At 39.7% G+C, this 17,921-nt stretch overlaps 1 protein-coding gene across 1 annotated transcript; it reads right to left on the bottom strand.

Annotated features, from left to right (window-relative positions):
• Nucleotides 1-137: 137 nt before the first annotated feature.
• LOC133876787 (uncharacterized) lies at nucleotides 138-10,832 on the bottom strand. The gene is made up of 5 exons (XM_062315033.1): nucleotides 10,709-10,832; nucleotides 3,217-3,233; nucleotides 1,493-1,963; nucleotides 1,269-1,400; nucleotides 138-980 (listed from the first exon to the last, which is right to left on the bottom strand). Exons 1-5 carry the CDS (start codon nucleotides 10,830-10,832, stop codon nucleotides 138-140), a joined length of 1,587 nt encoding a protein of 528 aa, XP_062171017.1.
• Nucleotides 10,833-17,921: the final 7,089 nt, after the last annotated feature.

The raw sequence follows: 17,921 nt of genomic DNA, 5'->3' as shown, positions 1-17,921 counted from the left end.
AAACAGAGAAACAAGAAAAGTAAAAAGAAATGATACAAAAAAAAAATGAATAAAGGGTGATAAAACTTATTTACAACAAAACAAAAATACAGTCTTATATACTTATGCAATTATTGTACAACATGAAGCTCTAATTATCAAAAGTAGATGGGATCTGTTAGATCAACGGATTCCACATCTTCGTTATGCTCAATGCCCTGAATGTAGGATTTTAATCTCTGACCGTTAACCTTAAAAAATTGGCTAGTTTTGGGATCCTTTAACTCAACCCCTCCGTGAGGGGATACAAATGTGACTATAAAGGGCCCATCCCATCGCAAACGGAGTTTACCAGGAAACAGGCTAAGTCTAGAATTGTAAAGCCATACGTTTTGATCTGGAATGAAAGTCTTCGGCCTAATGTGTTTATCATGAAATGCTTTTGTTCTTTCCTTGTACATCCGAGCACTTTCGTAAGCATCATTGCGTAGCTCTTCAAGCTCGCTCAATTGTAACCTTCTGTGGGACCCTGCAAATTTCATATCAAAATTATAGGTCTTGATTGCCCACCAAACCTTGTGCTCTAACTCAACAGGGAGATGGCATGCCTTGCCATAAACTAGCCGATATGGCGACATGCCAATTGGTGTCTTGAAAGCTATACGGTAGGCCCATAATGCATCATTGAGGCGCAAGGACCAATCCTTGCGATCCGGCCGAACCGTTTTCTCTAAAATTCTCTTTATCTCCCTATTAGATAATTCCACCTGGCCACTTGTCTGAGGATGGTAGGGTGTGGCAACTTTATGAGTGACAGAGTATTTGCCAAGTAATGTTTTTATGAATCTATTACAAAAATGTGTTCCTCCGTCATTGATAATTGCTCGAGGCATACCAAATCTACTAAAAATATTTGTCCGAATGAACTTCACAACAACTTTATGATCATTGGTTTTGGTTGCCACATCCTCTATCCATTTTGAAACATAGTCCACCGCACACTAAAATATACTCGAATCCGAAAGATGGCAGGAATGATCCCATGAAGTCTATCCCCCATAAATCAAAAATTTCCACAATTAGGATGGGGTTTAAAGGCATCATGTCCCTTCGGGACATTCTTCCAAGGCGTTGACATCGATCAAACGGCTTACAAAATATGAAAGAATCCTTAAATAAGGATGGCAAGAAGAATCCACTCTGCAAAACCTTCGCCGCAGTCTTTTGCGCACTAAAATGTCCTCCACATGCTAGAGTATGGCAAAATGTAAGGATACTATGAATTTCACCTTGAGGTACACAACGGCGAGTAATCTGATCAGCACAGTACTTGAAAAGTTCAGGATCCTCCCAAAAATTGGATCGGATCTGCTTGAAGAAATGGTCCTTAGCTTGCTTAGACCAATACGAAGGGACCTTACCTATAGCAAGATAATTAACTATGTCAGCGTACCAAGGTATTCCTTGAGGCGTGATCTCTAGCAGTTGCTCATCCGGAAAGGAAATCACGCACTGGGATGAGAAAGGACTCAAGAAATATACGAGAAAGATGGTCAGCTACAACATTATCAGATTCTTTCTTGTCCCGTATCTTTAAATCAAACTCTTGTAATAAAAGTATCCATCGAATCAAACGGGGTTTCGTTTCCTTTTTGGCCATTAAATGCCTCAACGCGGCATGATCAAAGTATACAATCACCTTGGACCCTAAAAGATAAGAGCGGAATTTGTCCAAGGCGAAAACAACTGCTAGTAACTCCTCTGTGGTGGTATAATTTGCTTGTGCTTCTAATAGAGTCTTACTAGCATAATATATCGCGTGAGGGAGCTTGTCCTCGCGTTGACCTAAAACAGCACCCACTGCATAGTCGGATGCATCACACATGATCTCAAAAGGGAGAGACCAATTGGGAGTCTTCATAATCGGAGCTGAGGATAATAGAGAGTGAAGCTTCTCGAATGCCTCTAAACATGCTTCATAAAACTAGATAAACAGAATCAAACTAGATAAAATATGAACAGTATCAAACTTGATAAAATCCTAAATACTTCATAAACAACCGTTTGCAATCCCCGGCAATGGCGCCAAAAATTGATAGCGTTCCAACCGATGATTAAAAATAAGAATTTTGGTTTTGCAATTTATCGGTTTTCACAACTACGTGGATTTTAATATTTGTAACAACTCGCAATAGTACGGGACTTTACAGTATAGAACTAAGAAGGGTATCGTACCACAAGGATTGGGGGGTTGTTTTAGTTATGAAATACTTAAGACGTTGCCTAATTTAATTATGAAAAAGATGAATTGTTTAGTTTTATCACTAAGCTAAAACAAGTAAAATGGAGAGGTTTAAGAACAAGGAAAGTATAGGGCATTGATTTCACTCAATCCTCATACACATGGCATACTATATTCCTCCCAGATTTCCTTCACAAGTGTAATACGAGTGCGTAATGATTGTCAATCACACGACGACCTCAACATGAAATTACTTTAGTTAAAGACAATGATAATCCATTTACTTATACAAAAGTCATTCAACTAATAACTAGGGTCGAATGATTCATGCTCCCTAGTATGGACTATAAGACCTATTAATAAGCATACACATCTATGGAAAAAGCATAAACCATCTTAGTTAACACATAATCTCCACATAAAATTACAATAGAATTGAAAAGCATCTAAGCAATATTTAAACTAAAAAGAGTGTGGAGTAATATGTGTTCCCTAGCATGAGTTATCAAATTCACATAAATTGTGTCATAAGCACCATTATACAACCATCTTTAGGCTATGTAATCATTACACTTGTATGGAAATCCAAGAACAACACAATCAACCCATGGCACTTAGAAAGAGTTCATTAACACCCTACAACTAAATTAGCTACTCATGGAGATATGGGATTCTCTTATAGAAGAAGAAGAACCCATTTCTCTACCACACTAACAAGATGTAAAACAACTAACTTTAATGAAGGAATCTAACTTAACAACTAAAAATACTCAAAAACAAACTTTAAAGGAAAGAAAATCTAAGAGGAACATTAAAGAACAAGCTACGGACTCTGGAATTTAAGGATTCCAGAGTTGTATTCAACATAAAATAACACAAATAAGAGAAAGAAGAAGAAAGAAGTTGCTGGAAAATGTAAAGAACACTTGCATAAACTAGATTCCAACTTTACTTTCCCAAAAATGGATTTAAAATAAGTTACAACATCAACATACCTTGAAAACTAAGCTCTCTGGAAAACATGAAGAAAAGGGTGCATCACATGAATGCACAAAAACTAAAAATGAAATTATCAACTAAAAACTCTCTCTCCCTTTAACTCTCACATCCATCTTCTATTTATAGAGGATTTGGTACAACAAACCTAGCTAAAACAATCACTCTCAGCTACACAAAATGATGGGTGACAACTTCTGATTAAGACCGCACAACTTGACGATGATTTTAGGCCACACAAAAATTTGTCGACATTTGAAGATCTTTTCTGAAATATCCGAAGTCGATCGATCGATTTATTTTGCCTTGGAGATTTCGATTGATCCAATGTAGATCGATCGATTTAAGGTCGATTGAAGAATCGATCAATCGATGTTTCACTCAAGGAAATTTTGATCTATTGAATGTACTTGATCGATTTTCCTCTTCTAGGTAGGAGCACTTGAACTTCAAATGTCTTCATTTGGCTTAACTTGTTGATTTTTTTTCTTGTTTTCAATTAAGACCTAAAAAAGAGATAAAACACTAAAACATAATAACATATTATTTAACAACACAAATTAGGGTTTAACATATGTAAATTAAGGAGCTTTGAATGTAAACATTCAACGCTTATCAACAAGGCATACTGCAAATTCAGCACATAAGCAGTGAATATACATACATAGCGCATAAGTCATAAGAGTAACTGGTTGATTCTTTTGATGTTGCAACCTTTAGGGGAGTCTAGGATAGTGTACATTTTCATCGCATGAGGAAAGAAGCTATCCAATTTTTGCATATACAGGAAGAACTTAGCAGATATAGTCATAAACTCTCAATCATATCTAAGCAAAGTAAATTAGTGTAAAAAGAATTGAGATATCAGGTAAAAACACAAGCAATATCTAACATGCCAAGTAAAGAAAAAAAATTTCCTGCAAATTCTTCACCAATTTTTATTAAAAAAATGCTATATGGAAATGACATCATATAACAAGCAAGGCAATATCAAACCTGTACAAGCTCCATGTTGCCAATATAGAAAAACAGTCGCTCGACTTGCTTTTCCTGTCTTCCCCAGATAGTACCTATAATATTCTCTCAAGAGAAATATGGGGCAAAAGTTTCTCTTGCTAAAGAGCTTCTTCTTCTTCGGACTCATCACTGAGAGTCTCATTATAAGTGTTAGTTTTTGTGTTGGCTACATTCTGTTGGACAAAATCACTTCTATGTAATGTTGCTGCTTTCACAGGGATGCTGCTTTATCCAGAGTCTACTCTTCAGCTATGTTCTTCGAGAAGATTCTATGAAGTTTTCAAGGATTTATTTCGGTTCTCTGTCAACCGTCCGGACGATGTGGTATTCCGTCCGGACGCTCATCAGTCAGCAACACCCGTCCGGACGACGATATCTTTCCGTCCGGACACCCATCAGTGTCTAGAAGCTTCGAACAGTTCAAGGTTGCATCCGTCCGGACGTAATGGGAAATCGTCCGGACGCTCTTCAGAGTTCGAGAAAATCCCAGTGTTCCAGCGCATCCGTCTGGACGACGTGGTTATACCGTCCGTACGCCATTCAGTGTTTGACAAGAAATAGGGTTTCTACCTTAAGACACAGTTGTGGGAAGATGGCTGCTACCGTCCGGACGATGTCCTCTATAAGGCAAGAACGTGCATACCAAGTTCAACCGTCCGGACGTCAGCCTTCATGGTCCGGACGATCAAGCTTCATATATGGAAATTGCGTGCACCAGTTAAACCGTCTGGACGTTAGCCTTCAAGGTCTGGACGCTCCAATCCTTATTATGGTAATTTCGTGCAGCCGAAGTGTAACCGTCCGGACACTAGGGCAACACCGTCCGAAAGCGGCCTTGTTATGGAAGCTTTCAGCGCTATCTTGGGGAGGCGGTTGCAGTTGACCGTCCGGACACTCGGTCAAGCCGTCCGGACACCCTCGGGTATTTTGATCATAACTTTTTTCTCAAATATCGGATTGGGACGAAATTGGCTTCATTGGAAAGATTAGAAAAAATGCTGTAATTTGAGTGTCCGGCTGGACCCTAGAAGCATCCGGACGGCCTCCGTCCGGATGGAAAGATTTGCCCGTGCGGACGGCCCTGCAAAAAAATTCCAGAATTACTTTCCGGACAAGAAAAACTTGACCCGTCCAGACAGCCTTGGCTCCCGTCCGGACGCGCGTGTTTCAGACTCCGTTTTTGAGTCAATTTTGGATTTCCAAATCCTATAAATAAGAGGCTTGAGGCATGCTTTCAACACAAAATTCGGTGGTGAATTCTCTACAGCTTAGAGACGTGATATTTCCTCTAAAGCCTTGCCAAGGGTGTGAATTCCATTAGAGCTCAAAGAAGGCATCAAAGCCGTTTTACAAGTGTGCTATGCTGTAAACCGAAGTCTATCTTAGAGGTCGGCTCTAAGGTAAGGAGTTCCATTGAAGACCCCTTCAGGTAGGTGAATCTGGTTAGGAAGCGTTCGTGTTGGGTTACACGTCAGAGATCAAGGTATGACCACTGCATCGGTACATGTGAGTGTTACTGTGTTGTATCTAGCTATGTCTTCTAAATAGTGGAATTCCTTGGTTTGGCTGCCCCGGAGTGGTTTTTCTCTTAACGAGTTTCCACTTCGTCAACAAAAATCTCTGTGTCATTTACTTTCCGCTGTACTTTAATTTTTGTTGACACTTATGCTCACACTTTACTTTTAGAAGTCATTTCAATTTTTCAATTGGTATCAGAGCCGGCACACTCTGTCTAGAATTTAATTCCTGAGTGTGATCCTCATCTCTTTGTGACTTTTATTTTTTTTATTACACCTTTTATCATGAATTCTTCTCTGTTATCAAATGACGATTCTGATATTAAGCTCTTGAAGGTTTTTAATAAATTGAAGAATGATCATCATTCTAAAATTTCACATAAAGAGCTTAAAAAGGTGAAGCAAGAAAAAGAGTCTTTGATTGTTCAATTGTCTGAATCACATGCCTTAATTGGCTCTTTGAGATCTGAGAATACCATGCTGTTTAAAATTATTGATTCACTAGAGATTAAATTAAAAGATTCTGTTTTCTTTAGTGATAATTTGAAAAGCATGATGTGTATTCATTCAGATATTTCCAACAAGCTTGATTTAGTTGTTGATGATTTGAGTGCTTCTACTTTAAATGTTTCTGATTCTGAATTAGATTCCTTTATTATTGAGCCTATGATAGTAGATACTACTTGTTTGGATAATTCTTGCTTGAATGATTGTGTGATGCCAAAATCCAAAGACACAGGTACACAAGCTCATGGTAAGTTTGTCCCTACTTGTCATAATTGTGGGAAGATTGGTCATATTAGGCCAAATTGTTGTTTGTTGAAATCCCACAGGCCTTGGATCAAGCAGGATGCTATGAGGAAATGTAAAGTTGAAGATTCTTCCTCATCAAAATATGTTCCTCCGCATAGGAGACATATAGAAGGTAAGGGCACTGTTATGTGTAAGAATGCTAACCATAATTTTGCAAAGAATGTCAATAAGCATTCAAACAAAAGAAGCTTGCCCACCTGTCATCACTGCGGCATCACCGGTCACATCTGACCCAAATGTCCACAACTCCAGAAGTTGAAGGTTTAGAGGAAGCTGCCAATAAGACCTACACCTCAGATGGCTCTTCAGGCTCTACGGCATCAGCAGAAGTTTGTCCCTGCTAATCAAAGTGGCAAATCAAGGTGTTACAAGAGAAAGCCGCATAAGCCCAATGGCAACCATGCCCATGAAGGATTGCTGAACCTAATACAAGGTATGCTACGGAGAATGGACAACATGGGTAAAACCTGCAAGCTACCGCCTCGGGTGAAGCAGGTATGGGTCAGGAAGGATGTGACCATTCACCCCTTGAGGGGGAGTGGACTTACCTAGTAAAGGTGAAGTCTCCCATGCCTAGGATTGTGGTTCCTTAATCCTAGTGCATGTCAGGTATGTTTGCATTGCATTGTCTATCTTGTCATATTTTATTCATGCCTTGCATTCTGTTTGAGGAACTGTTTATTTTATCCCCATATTTTCTCTTGTTATCTTGAGAAGCTTCTGCAAATATTTTTTGGGATGACAGTTAAAGTACGTCGGGTGGCTGCTTCTCTGTCTTGGTATTTCTAAACCTCTCTCCATGTGGATAGGTTTGGTTTTACCTTACATGCTGGGATTAGATGTCATTTCCTTTTCTGAGCATGTGTTTGTTGTTTTTCTGTTTATCGGTTTTCAACAAAAAAAAAATAAAAATTGGGGAGAATTTGCAGGATTTTCTTTCTCTTGGCTTATTAGGTACTATATGTATCCTTACCTGATATCTTTCCTCTGTGAGCATTAATTTACTATGCTTAGATATATTCGAGAGTTTTGACTATATTAGCCAAGTGTTTTTCCTGTTTATGCAAAATTAGGATAGCTTCTTTCCTCATGCGATGGAAAAAGTGCACTATCCCGAGCTCCCCTAAGGTACTTCTTTCCTTCTCTGACTCGTTGCTTTTGGAGATTTTGGATATGAGTAGAAGTCCTTGATTAGATGGCCAAATTGACCACAGGCTAGTTGAACCTAGCATCTATAAATTCTGGCACTCCCTTCAGTTTGCAGTACCATAAGATTAGAGCAGTAATTCATAAAAAGTTATGTGCTTTAAATTTGTTTAATCACTGCTTATGTGCTTAAATTTACCTTGCCCTCTATGAGCAAGTAAAAATTTATCTTGTCCTACATGGTACAAGTAAACCAGAATATGTGCTGTTTCTTTGGGGGAGTGTATCAGATAAGGGTGGCTAGGCCCTAGTAAGTTATAAGGTTTGACTTTTGGCTTATCTGTCTCTGATTTTCTCTCGTGCCTAGAAAATCTAGTTGCTCTTTGTCATGTCTTGGAAAGTCATACCTTGTGTGAAAAGAGTCTCCACACACACACGCATTGCTTGAGTTGAGTTGCCTATTTGAATTTTCTGTGATCAGGAAAAGTTATTTGTGCTTATTGAAATCTCAACTCTCTTTTTTATCTCTGCATAGTTTTGAGATGCTCTCTGATTGTGTTATCAGTTGATTATACATGCGTGTTTCTCAAAATGCCTTTGGAAAAATTATTTGTTTGCAAATTTTCCTCAAGTTTCAAAATTTTCAGTGTGTTGTGTTTGGACGGACTTATTCTTATGTCCAAAACGAGAGCAGTCTTACCATATGCTGACCTAGCAATTGCTCATCCGGTCAGGATCTCTATAGGTTTAAGACTTGCTTCTCTTTCTCTGCCATACACACATCTTTGCATTTTTATTGATTTATCATGGCATCTTGTGTGTTTTTCTTGTGGATTTCTCCCGAGATTTTGGCATTTGTTGCACATCTCTTCTCATCCCATGATCTTCTTTGTGTCTTCCGTTATTCTTTTAAGTCTTTGTGCTTTTAGAATATTGGAATATTTGTTGGGATATTTTCTTGAGATATTGTGCATGAATAATCCTTTTTCTGTCTGTGTGTTGGGCTGATCATGATATATTTATGCCTTATGAGTAGCTGCATTGCTTATATTTCTTTTTGGCATCCATTTGACAGCCGTGTTAAATACCACATTATGTTTGGAACTAACAGGATCTAATGGTATTTTTGGAGATATTTCTGATTGGTTTTTCAGGGATACGACATCCAGCGGCTTCCAGCACAGTGATTGACAGATGCATCCTTTGGAAAACTGACTATTGTTAAAGTCGGATGTTTAATTTCCAAAGGTCTTGGGATTTGATACTTGGAGGATTTCTGTTCCTCTCTTTTGGGCCATTTACAGACATTTCTCTTTTTTCCTATTGCTTTGGATTTTAGAAAGTTTTTGTCTGTGGATATTATTACTCCGTTTACCCTTGTACTTCTGAGACATTGAGGGGGAGAAATTGTTGTGTGGTTTTTCTCATTACTCTGTTTTACCCTTTGTCCCTTTGTGACAAAAAGGGGGAGTAATTGTTGATTTGGACTGGGATTGTATTTTTAACCGGTCAAGTGATTTTTGTCCCAGAATGGCAAAAGTGGAGTTTGTTAGTTTTTGTGTTGGCTACATTCTGTTGGACAAAATCACTTCTATGTAATATTGCTGCTTTCATAGGAATGTTGCTTTATCCAGAGTCTACTCTTCAGCTATGTTCTTCGAGAAGATTCTGTGAAGTTTTCAAGGATTTATTTCGGTTCTCTGTCAGCCGTCCGGACGGTGTGGTATTCCGTCCGAATGCTCATCAGTTAGCAACATCTATCCGGACGATGAGATCTTTCCGTCTGGACGCCCATCAGTGTCTAGAAGCTTTGAATAGTTCAAGGTTGCATCCGTCCGTACATAATGGCAAATCGTCCAGACGCTCTTTAGAGTTCGAAAAAATCCCAGTGTTCCAACGCATCCGTCAGGACGATGTGGTTATACCGTCCGGACGCCATTCAGTATTTGACAAGAAATAGGGTTTCTGCCTCAAGACACAGTTATGGGAAGACGGCTGCTACCGTCTGGACGATTAAGCTCATATATGGAAATTGCGTGCACCAGTTCAACCGTCTAGACATTAGCCTTCAAGGTCTGGACGCTCCAAGCCTTATTATGGTAATTTTGTGCAGCCGAAGTGTAACCGTCCGGACGCGGCCTTGTTATGGAAGCTTTCAGCGCTATCTTGGAGAGGCGGTTGCAGTTGACCGTCCGGACGCTCGGTCAAGCCGTCTGGACACCCTCGGGTATTTTGATCATAACTTTTTACTCAAATATTGGATTGGGACAAAATTGGCTTCATTGGAAAGCTTAGAAAAAATGCTGTAATTTGAGTGTCCGGACGGACCCTAGAAGCATCCGGACGGCCCTGCAGAAAATTCCAGAATTACTTTCCGGACAAGAAAAACTTGACCCGTCCGGACGGCCCTGGCTCCCGTCTGGACGCGCGTGTTTCAGACTCCGTTTTTTAGTCGATTTTGGATTTCCAAAGCCTATAAATAAGAGGCTTGAGGCATGCTTTCAACACAGAATTCGGTGGTGAATTCTCTACAGCTTTGAGACGTGATATTTCCTTTAAAGCCTTGCCAAGGGTGTGAATTCCATTAGAGCTTAGAGAAGACATCAATCCCTCTGAAGCCGTTTTACAAGTGTGCTGTGCTGTAAACCGAAGTCTATCTTAGAGGTCGGCTCTAAGGTAAGGAGTTCCATTGAAAACCCCTTCAGGTAGGTGAACCTGGTTGGGAAGCGTTCGTGTTGGGTTACACGTCAGAGATCAAGGTACGACCACTGCATCGGCACATGTGAGTGTTACTGTCTTGTATCTAGCTATGTCTTCTGAATAGTGGAATTCCTGGGTTTGGCTGCCTCGGAGTGGTTTTTCTCTTAACTGAGTTTCCACTTCGTCAACAAAAATCTCTGTGTCATTTACTTTCCGCTGTGCTTTAATTTTTGTTCACACTTATGCACACACTTTAATTTTAGAAGTCATTTCAATTTTTCAATAAGCATCCCATTACCTTGCCGGAGATTCCCACAATTGGCTCGGATATTCCCAAACCCTGAGCATTCATAACATCTTGGGTCCCTAGGATCTTTCTTCTCGGCTTCCTCAGGTTCAGCATCTCTGGGAACCTTCTTCATTTTTTCGAAACATTTCTTTTTGAACCGCTCATTTCTCATTAATTTTCCGAAGTTCTTGGCTAGAATGGCCACAGCTTTTTCTTCTTCCTCAGAGTCATCTCCATATGAGACTTCGACCTTCTTCTTGGAAGCTTTCAGAGCAATGGTTTTTAGCTTCTTAACTGGGGACGAGGACAGCTCATAAGTTTGAAGAGATCCCACTAACTTTTCAATCTTCATTTCTTACAAATCTTTGCTCTCTTCAAACAGAACTTTTTAAACAGTAAACTTCACTCATGCAATGCGTGTGTGTGTGAAAGCTTTCTCAATAAGATATAAAGTTCACTGATATGACTTAAAACACCCAGATTTTTCAAAGAAGAGAGAAAACCGATGTTAGATCAGTCAAAAGTCAAACCTTTTTATGCTAGGGCCTAGATACCCTCATCTGGTATACTCCCCCAAAGTTGCAGCACTTTTCTTTTACTATGTCCTTTAGTGATGTCTATTTTCGCAATGATGTGGTCACTAACTGTTTCTCTAGGGACAAGATCAAGAACATATTTACTATAAGAAGTGGATCTTTTTATTTATCCATGATTATTCAGTTTTCAATGTCTTTTATCACTTGGTGCTGCAACCTAGAAAGAATACTAGAGTTTATGGGTTCTAGGTTCACCTAGCGAGTTGGTCAATTTGACCATCTTGGCAAAAATCTCTCCCATTTTTTTTTAAAAAAAATCTAGAAGCTACAAGTCAGAGGAGAGAAAAAAAATATCTTAAGGGAGCCTTGGATAGTGCACGGGTTTCATCGCATGAGAAAAGTAACTATCTAGTAGAGATGCAGCAGGAAAATTCAGCACATATCAGATTTAGAAACTGAACCATATGAATGTATATGTTATCAAAGCATAGAGAACTGTCGACACAGATAAATATACATGAGATAGCTGAAAGATGTTGAAGCAGAACCCTTGCACCAAATTCCCCCAAAATTTTTTATTTCTTTTTATTATAAAAAATCATGCAACCCACGGAAGAGACTAAGAGGAAAAGAAAAAACGTATCTGAGCATGAATTAAAAACATGTCTAGGACATGTCACAAATGCCAATGGCTTTTCTAAGAGATTCAAACCTGCTTCCATCAAGAGGTTTGGTAAGGATATCGGCCAATTGATTTTCTGTGGGAATAAACATAAGAGCTACTTCCCTGGATTCGACAAGGTCACAGATGAAATGATGCCGGATGTCAATGTGCTTGGTCTGAGAATTCTAAACTGGATTCTTTGAAATATTGATGGCACTGGTATTATCACAGTGAATGACCATAGTGTCTTGAGTGAAGCCATAATCACAAAGTAATTTCTTCATCCACAATAACTGGGTACAACAACTTCCAGCAGCAATATACTCAGCTTCTGCAGTAGAAAGAGAAATTGAGGCTTGTTTCTGACTCGTCCAAGCTACCAGATTTGTACCAACATAAAAACAACCACCAGAGGTACTTTTTCTATCATCAGCATTTCCAGCCCAATTTGCATCAGAGTATCCTGCAAGCACAAATTTTTTTTCTCTAGAAAAACATATACCATAATTAACAGTGGCATTTACGTACCTAATGATGCACTTGACTGCAGTAAGATGAGATTCCTTAGGATTAGCTTGAAATCTAGCACAAACTCCAACTGAAAAGCAATATCTATTCGACTTGCCATAAGATAGAGAAGACTGCCAATCATACTTCTATAAAGGGTGGGATCTACTTGTTTGCTTGTTGGATCAGAACTAATCTTGACATTTGTGCTCATGGGAGTACGAGCATGGCTTTTCCCATCCAGACCCAACCGTTTTACAAGATCTTTTGCATATTTAGCTTGAGAAATAAATATCCCTTCACAAGTTTGTTTGGCTTGCATCCCCAGAAAATAGGTCAACTCAGCTATCATACTCATCTCAAATCCTTGTTTCATTTCTTCGGCAAACTCATGAGCTTGAGAATCTAAGGTTGCTCCGAAGATGATATCATCTACATAGATTTGTACAACGAGTTTGTGATATCCTTGATTTCGGATGAAAAGGGTCCAATTTGCCTGTCCTCTTGTGAACCCTTTTTTCCAGAAGATAAGTGGTTAGTCTCTCATACCATGCTTGTGGAGCTTGTTTCAGACCATACAAGGCTTTCTTCAGCTTATAGACATGAGAAGGATAGTGAGGATCCATAAATCCTTTTGGTTGTTCTACATAAATTTCTTTTTGAAGAATGCCGTTCAGAAAAGCACTCTTAACATCCATTTTATAAAGCTTGAAGCCTAGATGACAAGATACAGAGAGCAGAATTCTGATTGATTCAAGGCGGACAGCTGGAACAAAAGTTTCGTCAAAATCTATTCCTTCAATCTGGATGTACCCTTGAGCAACAAGCCGTACTTTATTTCAAATCACCGTACCATGTTCGTCTGACTTGTTCTCAAGAATCCACTTTGTGCTGATGATATTTTGATCAGATGGTTTGGAAACTAGAGTCCAGACATCATTACAAGAGAACTGATGTAAGTCATCATGCATAGCAATGACCCAACTGTCATCTTGTAAGGCTTCCTCCACTTTCTTTGGTTCAAATTGAGCCAGATAGCAATTGTAAGTCACTTGATTAGCAATCTCGTTAAAGGGGTTGATTATTCTACTTCTTAATCATCTACCTTCATTGAGATTCCCAATAAGCTGCCTGGAAGGATGATTGAGTTTGACCCAAGATGCGGGTTCAATCGGAGGATTTATCGGCTCTGAATCTTGATCTGAAGTAGGATCAGTTTCCTCAGACGGTACAGCATCCGGTGAGTCAAGAAGAACATTTGTTGCTGTAGGAGAGATAGGAAGAATAGATACAAGTTCTATTACTATAGAGGAAGTCTCACTTACATTACCTGTGAGAGAAGGTAGTGTCTCTAGGGTGGACTGAGAAATCTCCCCCTTGCTATGTGCCCTAATCTCATCATCAATGACCACATTTATAGACTCCATCACTGTTTCTGTCCTGGTGTTATAGACTCTGTAGGCACGACTATTGGTGGAGTATCCCAAGAATATGCCTTCATCACTTTTTGGATCAAACTTTCCCAGATTTTTCCTATCTCGTAGAATATAGCATATACTACCAAAAGTTCAAAAATATTTAACAGTGGGTTTTTTACCTCACCAAATCTCGTATGGGTTCTTGCTAGTTTCTGGCCTCAGATAGACTCTATTGATGATATGATACTCGAGCCATTTCCTGTAAAACTCTATTTTTCCGCTCCACAACTCCATTTTGTTGTGGAGTAATAGGAGAAGAAAACTCATGTTGAATGCCATATCAATGACAGTATTCTTCAAACCAAGCATTCTCAAATTCTTTGCCATGATCACTGCGAATCCTCATGATATGACTATTTTGCTCTATCTAAATTTTTTTGAACAACTGCTGAGAAGCTTCAAAAGCATCAGATTTTTCCCGAAGAAGAAGAACCCAAGTGTATCAGGAATAGTCATTTACAATAACCAGAATATATTTCTTCCCACCGAGACTAGAGGTTCGGGTGGAACCCATGAGATCCATATGCAGCAATTCAAAATTACTAGAAGTAAGGATACCTGATGTTTTCTTGTGAGCAGTACGAGCCTGTTTTCCCAGATGGCATGGACCACAAACTCCTTTCCCAGTATCTTTCATTTTAGGAAGATCTTTGACAACTTCCTTGCTTGCAATTTTGAACATGTTGGTAAAGTTTAAATGACCCAACCGTTGATTTCATAGTTCACTTTCTTTAATGGTAGTTTTATTGCAGATGATTTGAGAATTTGAAGAGAGATTTGGAATGCCATAACAGTTGTCACTAGTCCTCTCTCCTCCCATTAGCCATTTTCCATTGCTGTCAAAGATGTTGCATTCCTTCTTAGAGAATTGGACAACCAGGTCATCATCACACAATTGGCTGATACTGAGAAGATTTACCTTGAGACCCTCTACATATAGGGCTTTTTGAGATACTTCTAACCATGGAATGCTAATCTGCCCATTTCCAATCACTTTGGCTTGGCTTTCATCTCCAAAAGTAATTCTTCCTCCTCTAGCCATTTGAATGTCTTTAAGAAGTCCCCTGTCACCTATCATATGTGTTAGTTTTTGTGTTGGCTGCATTCTGTTGGACAAAATCACTTCTAGGTAATGTTGATGCTTTCACAGGGATGCTGCTTTATCCAGAGTCTACTCTTAAGCTATGTTCTTCGAGAAGATTCTGTGAAGTTTTTAAAGATTTATTTCGGTTCCCTATCAGCCATCCGGACGACGTGGTATTCCGTCCGGACGCTCATCAGTCAGCAACATCCATCCAGACGACGAGATCTTTCCGTCCGGATGCCCATCAGTGTCTAGAAGCTTCGAACAGTTCAAGGTTGCATCCGTCCGGACGTAATGGCAAATCGTCCGGATGCTCTTCAGAGTTTGAGAAGATCCCAAAGTTCCAGCGCATCAGTCCGGACACCATTCAGTGTTTGACAAGCATTAGGGTTTCTGACTCAAGACACAATTATGGGAAGACGGCTGCTACCGTCCAGACGATGTGCGATCCCGTCCGGACGATGTTCTCTATAAGGCAAGACGTGCATACAAAGTTCAACCATCCGGACGTCAGTCTTCATGGTCCGGACGATCAAGCTTCATATATGGAAATTGCGTGCACTAGTTCAACCATCTGGATATCAGCCTTCAGGGTCCGGACGTTCCAAAGCCTTATTATGGTAATTACGTGCCTTCAAAGTGCAACCGTCCAGACGCTAGGGCAACACCATCCGAACGCAGCCTTATTATGAAAAGCTTTCAGCGCTATTTTGGAAAGGCAGTTGCAGTTGACAGTCCGGACGCTCAGTCAACCGTCCGGACACCCTCGGGTATTTTGGTCATAACGTTTTACTCAAATATCGGATTGGGACGAAATTGGTGTCGTTGGAAAGCTAAGAAAAAGTTGTGTAAATTGAGTGTCCAGACGGCCATTAATAGCGTCCGGACGGAAAGATTTTTCCGTCCGGAGGGCCCTGCAGAAAATTCAAGAATTACTTTCCAGACAAGAAAAACTTGGCCCGTCCGGATGGCCCTGGCTCTCGTCCGGACGCACATGCCTCAGAATCCGTTTTTGACTCGATTTTGGGTCTCCAAAGCCTATAAATAAGAGGCTTGAGGCATGCTTTCAAGATAGAATTCAGTGGTGAATTCTCTACAGCTTAGAGAGGGTGTTGAGGGAGATATTGAAGATCTGCTAGCTCTCTAGCTTTGCCAGTGTGTGATTTGATCAGCTTTAAAGTCTATTTTAGGGGTTGGCCCTAAGGTAAAGGATTCCATTGAAGACCCCTTGAAGTAAGAGACCTGGTTGGGAGGCGTTTGTGTTGGGTTACACGTTAGAGAGCAAGGTACAACCACTGCATCAGAGGTATGTGAGTGTTACTACTTTGTATCTAGTCTTGTCTTCTTAATAGTGGATATCCTGGGTTTGGCAGCCCCGGAGTGGTTTTTCTCTTAATTGAATTTCCACTTCTTCAACAAAATATTTATCTCCTTTAATTCCACATTTAATATTTTGTTGTACACTGTTCACACACACTGTTAAATTATAAGTCCATTTATTTTTCAATATGTTTGGAGCAAGCACTATGCAAATACCACAAGCAAGTATGTAGGACTTTTAAAGTAGTATTAGCAACTAAACATAGATTGTCACTTTTCTTAACCCACAGATGTTTAGAGACATCTTTTTCCTTTTTGGCCATGACATAATTTTTATTAAAAAGGGTAGGATTTTCTAATTTTTCACTGATGAGTTTTACTTGATCACATAGATTATTGATCTGATTTCTAATACCAGGCTCATTTTCCTTAAGAACATGCTTTCTATCCCATGGTTCCTAAGAACGTATTTGAAAGCAGTTAGGATAAGTCTGACCAATAATACCACAATAATGACAAGTAGGGATAGATTTGTACCTTTTATCTATATTCCTACTAGACGAATAATGAGTAGACATGCCAGGCTTAACAAACATAGTTCTATGAGTAGGCATAGCATGTGAGGAAGATGTAGTATTATTATCACCCATATCACAGGATTTTTCCATTAAAAACAAGAAGTCAATAAAAGATCACACTCAAGAAATGAATCTTAACCAGAGTGTACCAAGCTCTGATACCAATCGAAAATAATTATTGACTTCTAATTTAAACCAAGTGTGTGTGTTTGTGTGCAAACAAATATCTTAAATACATAATTTAAATAAGACAAGATTTTTGTTACGAAGTGGAAACTCTATGAAGAGAAAAAACCACTCCAGGGCAGCCAAACCCAGGAAATCCACTATCCAAAAACAAAGCTAGTTACAAGACACTCGTACTCACATAACCCTATACAGTAGTCATACCTTTAACTCTGACGTGTAGCCCAACACGAACGCTTACCAACCAGATCTTCCATCTGAAGGGGTTTTTGATGGATTCCTTTACTTTAGGGATGACCCCTACGATAGACTTCACACAAACAACGAGCACACACCGGCAACGGCTTGAGAGCTAGCGGATCTTCAATTCTCCCTATACACCCCTCAAAGCACTATGGCATTCACCACCGAATTTTGTACAAAACACAGACCTAGAGTCCCCTATTTATAGGCTTTAAGAGACCTAAAAAACTGCTGAGATTCAGACTCTGTCTGTCGAACGTCCAGGCGGAAGTTTGCCACATCCGGACGGATTTCTGCGATATCCTTTAGAAACAGCACAATTCTATCCTTATCAGGTTTGTGTCCGGATGGCTTAACCGAGCGTCCGGACGGTCTTCGCTAAAATCCTTTTCGAACGGAAATCTGGAGTTTATCTGAACTACTGGATATCGTCCGGACGTGTTGCCAAGTTGTCCGGACGGTCTGCAAATACTGAACATCGTCCGGACATGTAGCCGAGTCGTCTGTACAGATTGCAAAGACTTCCCAAACAGTGTCAATTTCTGAAAACAGACTCCTTGTCGAATATTGATTGACCAAATGTCCAGACGGTGTTGTTCTGACGTCCAGAAGTCTTCCATGTTTAT

This window comes from Alnus glutinosa, chromosome 9, assembly GCF_958979055.1.
Source record: "Alnus glutinosa chromosome 9, dhAlnGlut1.1, whole genome shotgun sequence".
Lineage (NCBI taxonomy): Eukaryota > Viridiplantae > Streptophyta > Magnoliopsida > Fagales > Betulaceae > Alnus > Alnus glutinosa.
This window is presented reverse-complemented; position numbering and strand designations above follow the sequence as displayed.

Excerpts from the sequence above, each read along its gene's own strand:
- LOC133876787 (XM_062315033.1), bottom strand. The coding sequence starts at position 10,832 with ATGAAGAAGGTTCCCAGAGATGCTGAACCTGAGGAAGCCGAGAAGAAA. Across the intron at positions 1,401-1,492 it reads TTGAGTCCTTTCTCATCCCA|GTAAGGTCCCTTCGTATTGG; the intron begins GTGCGTGATTTC and ends ATCTTGCTATAG. Across the intron at positions 981-1,268 it reads TCGCCGTTGTGTACCTCAAG|TGTGCGGTGGACTATGTTTC; the intron begins GTGAAATTCATA and ends AGTATATTTTAG.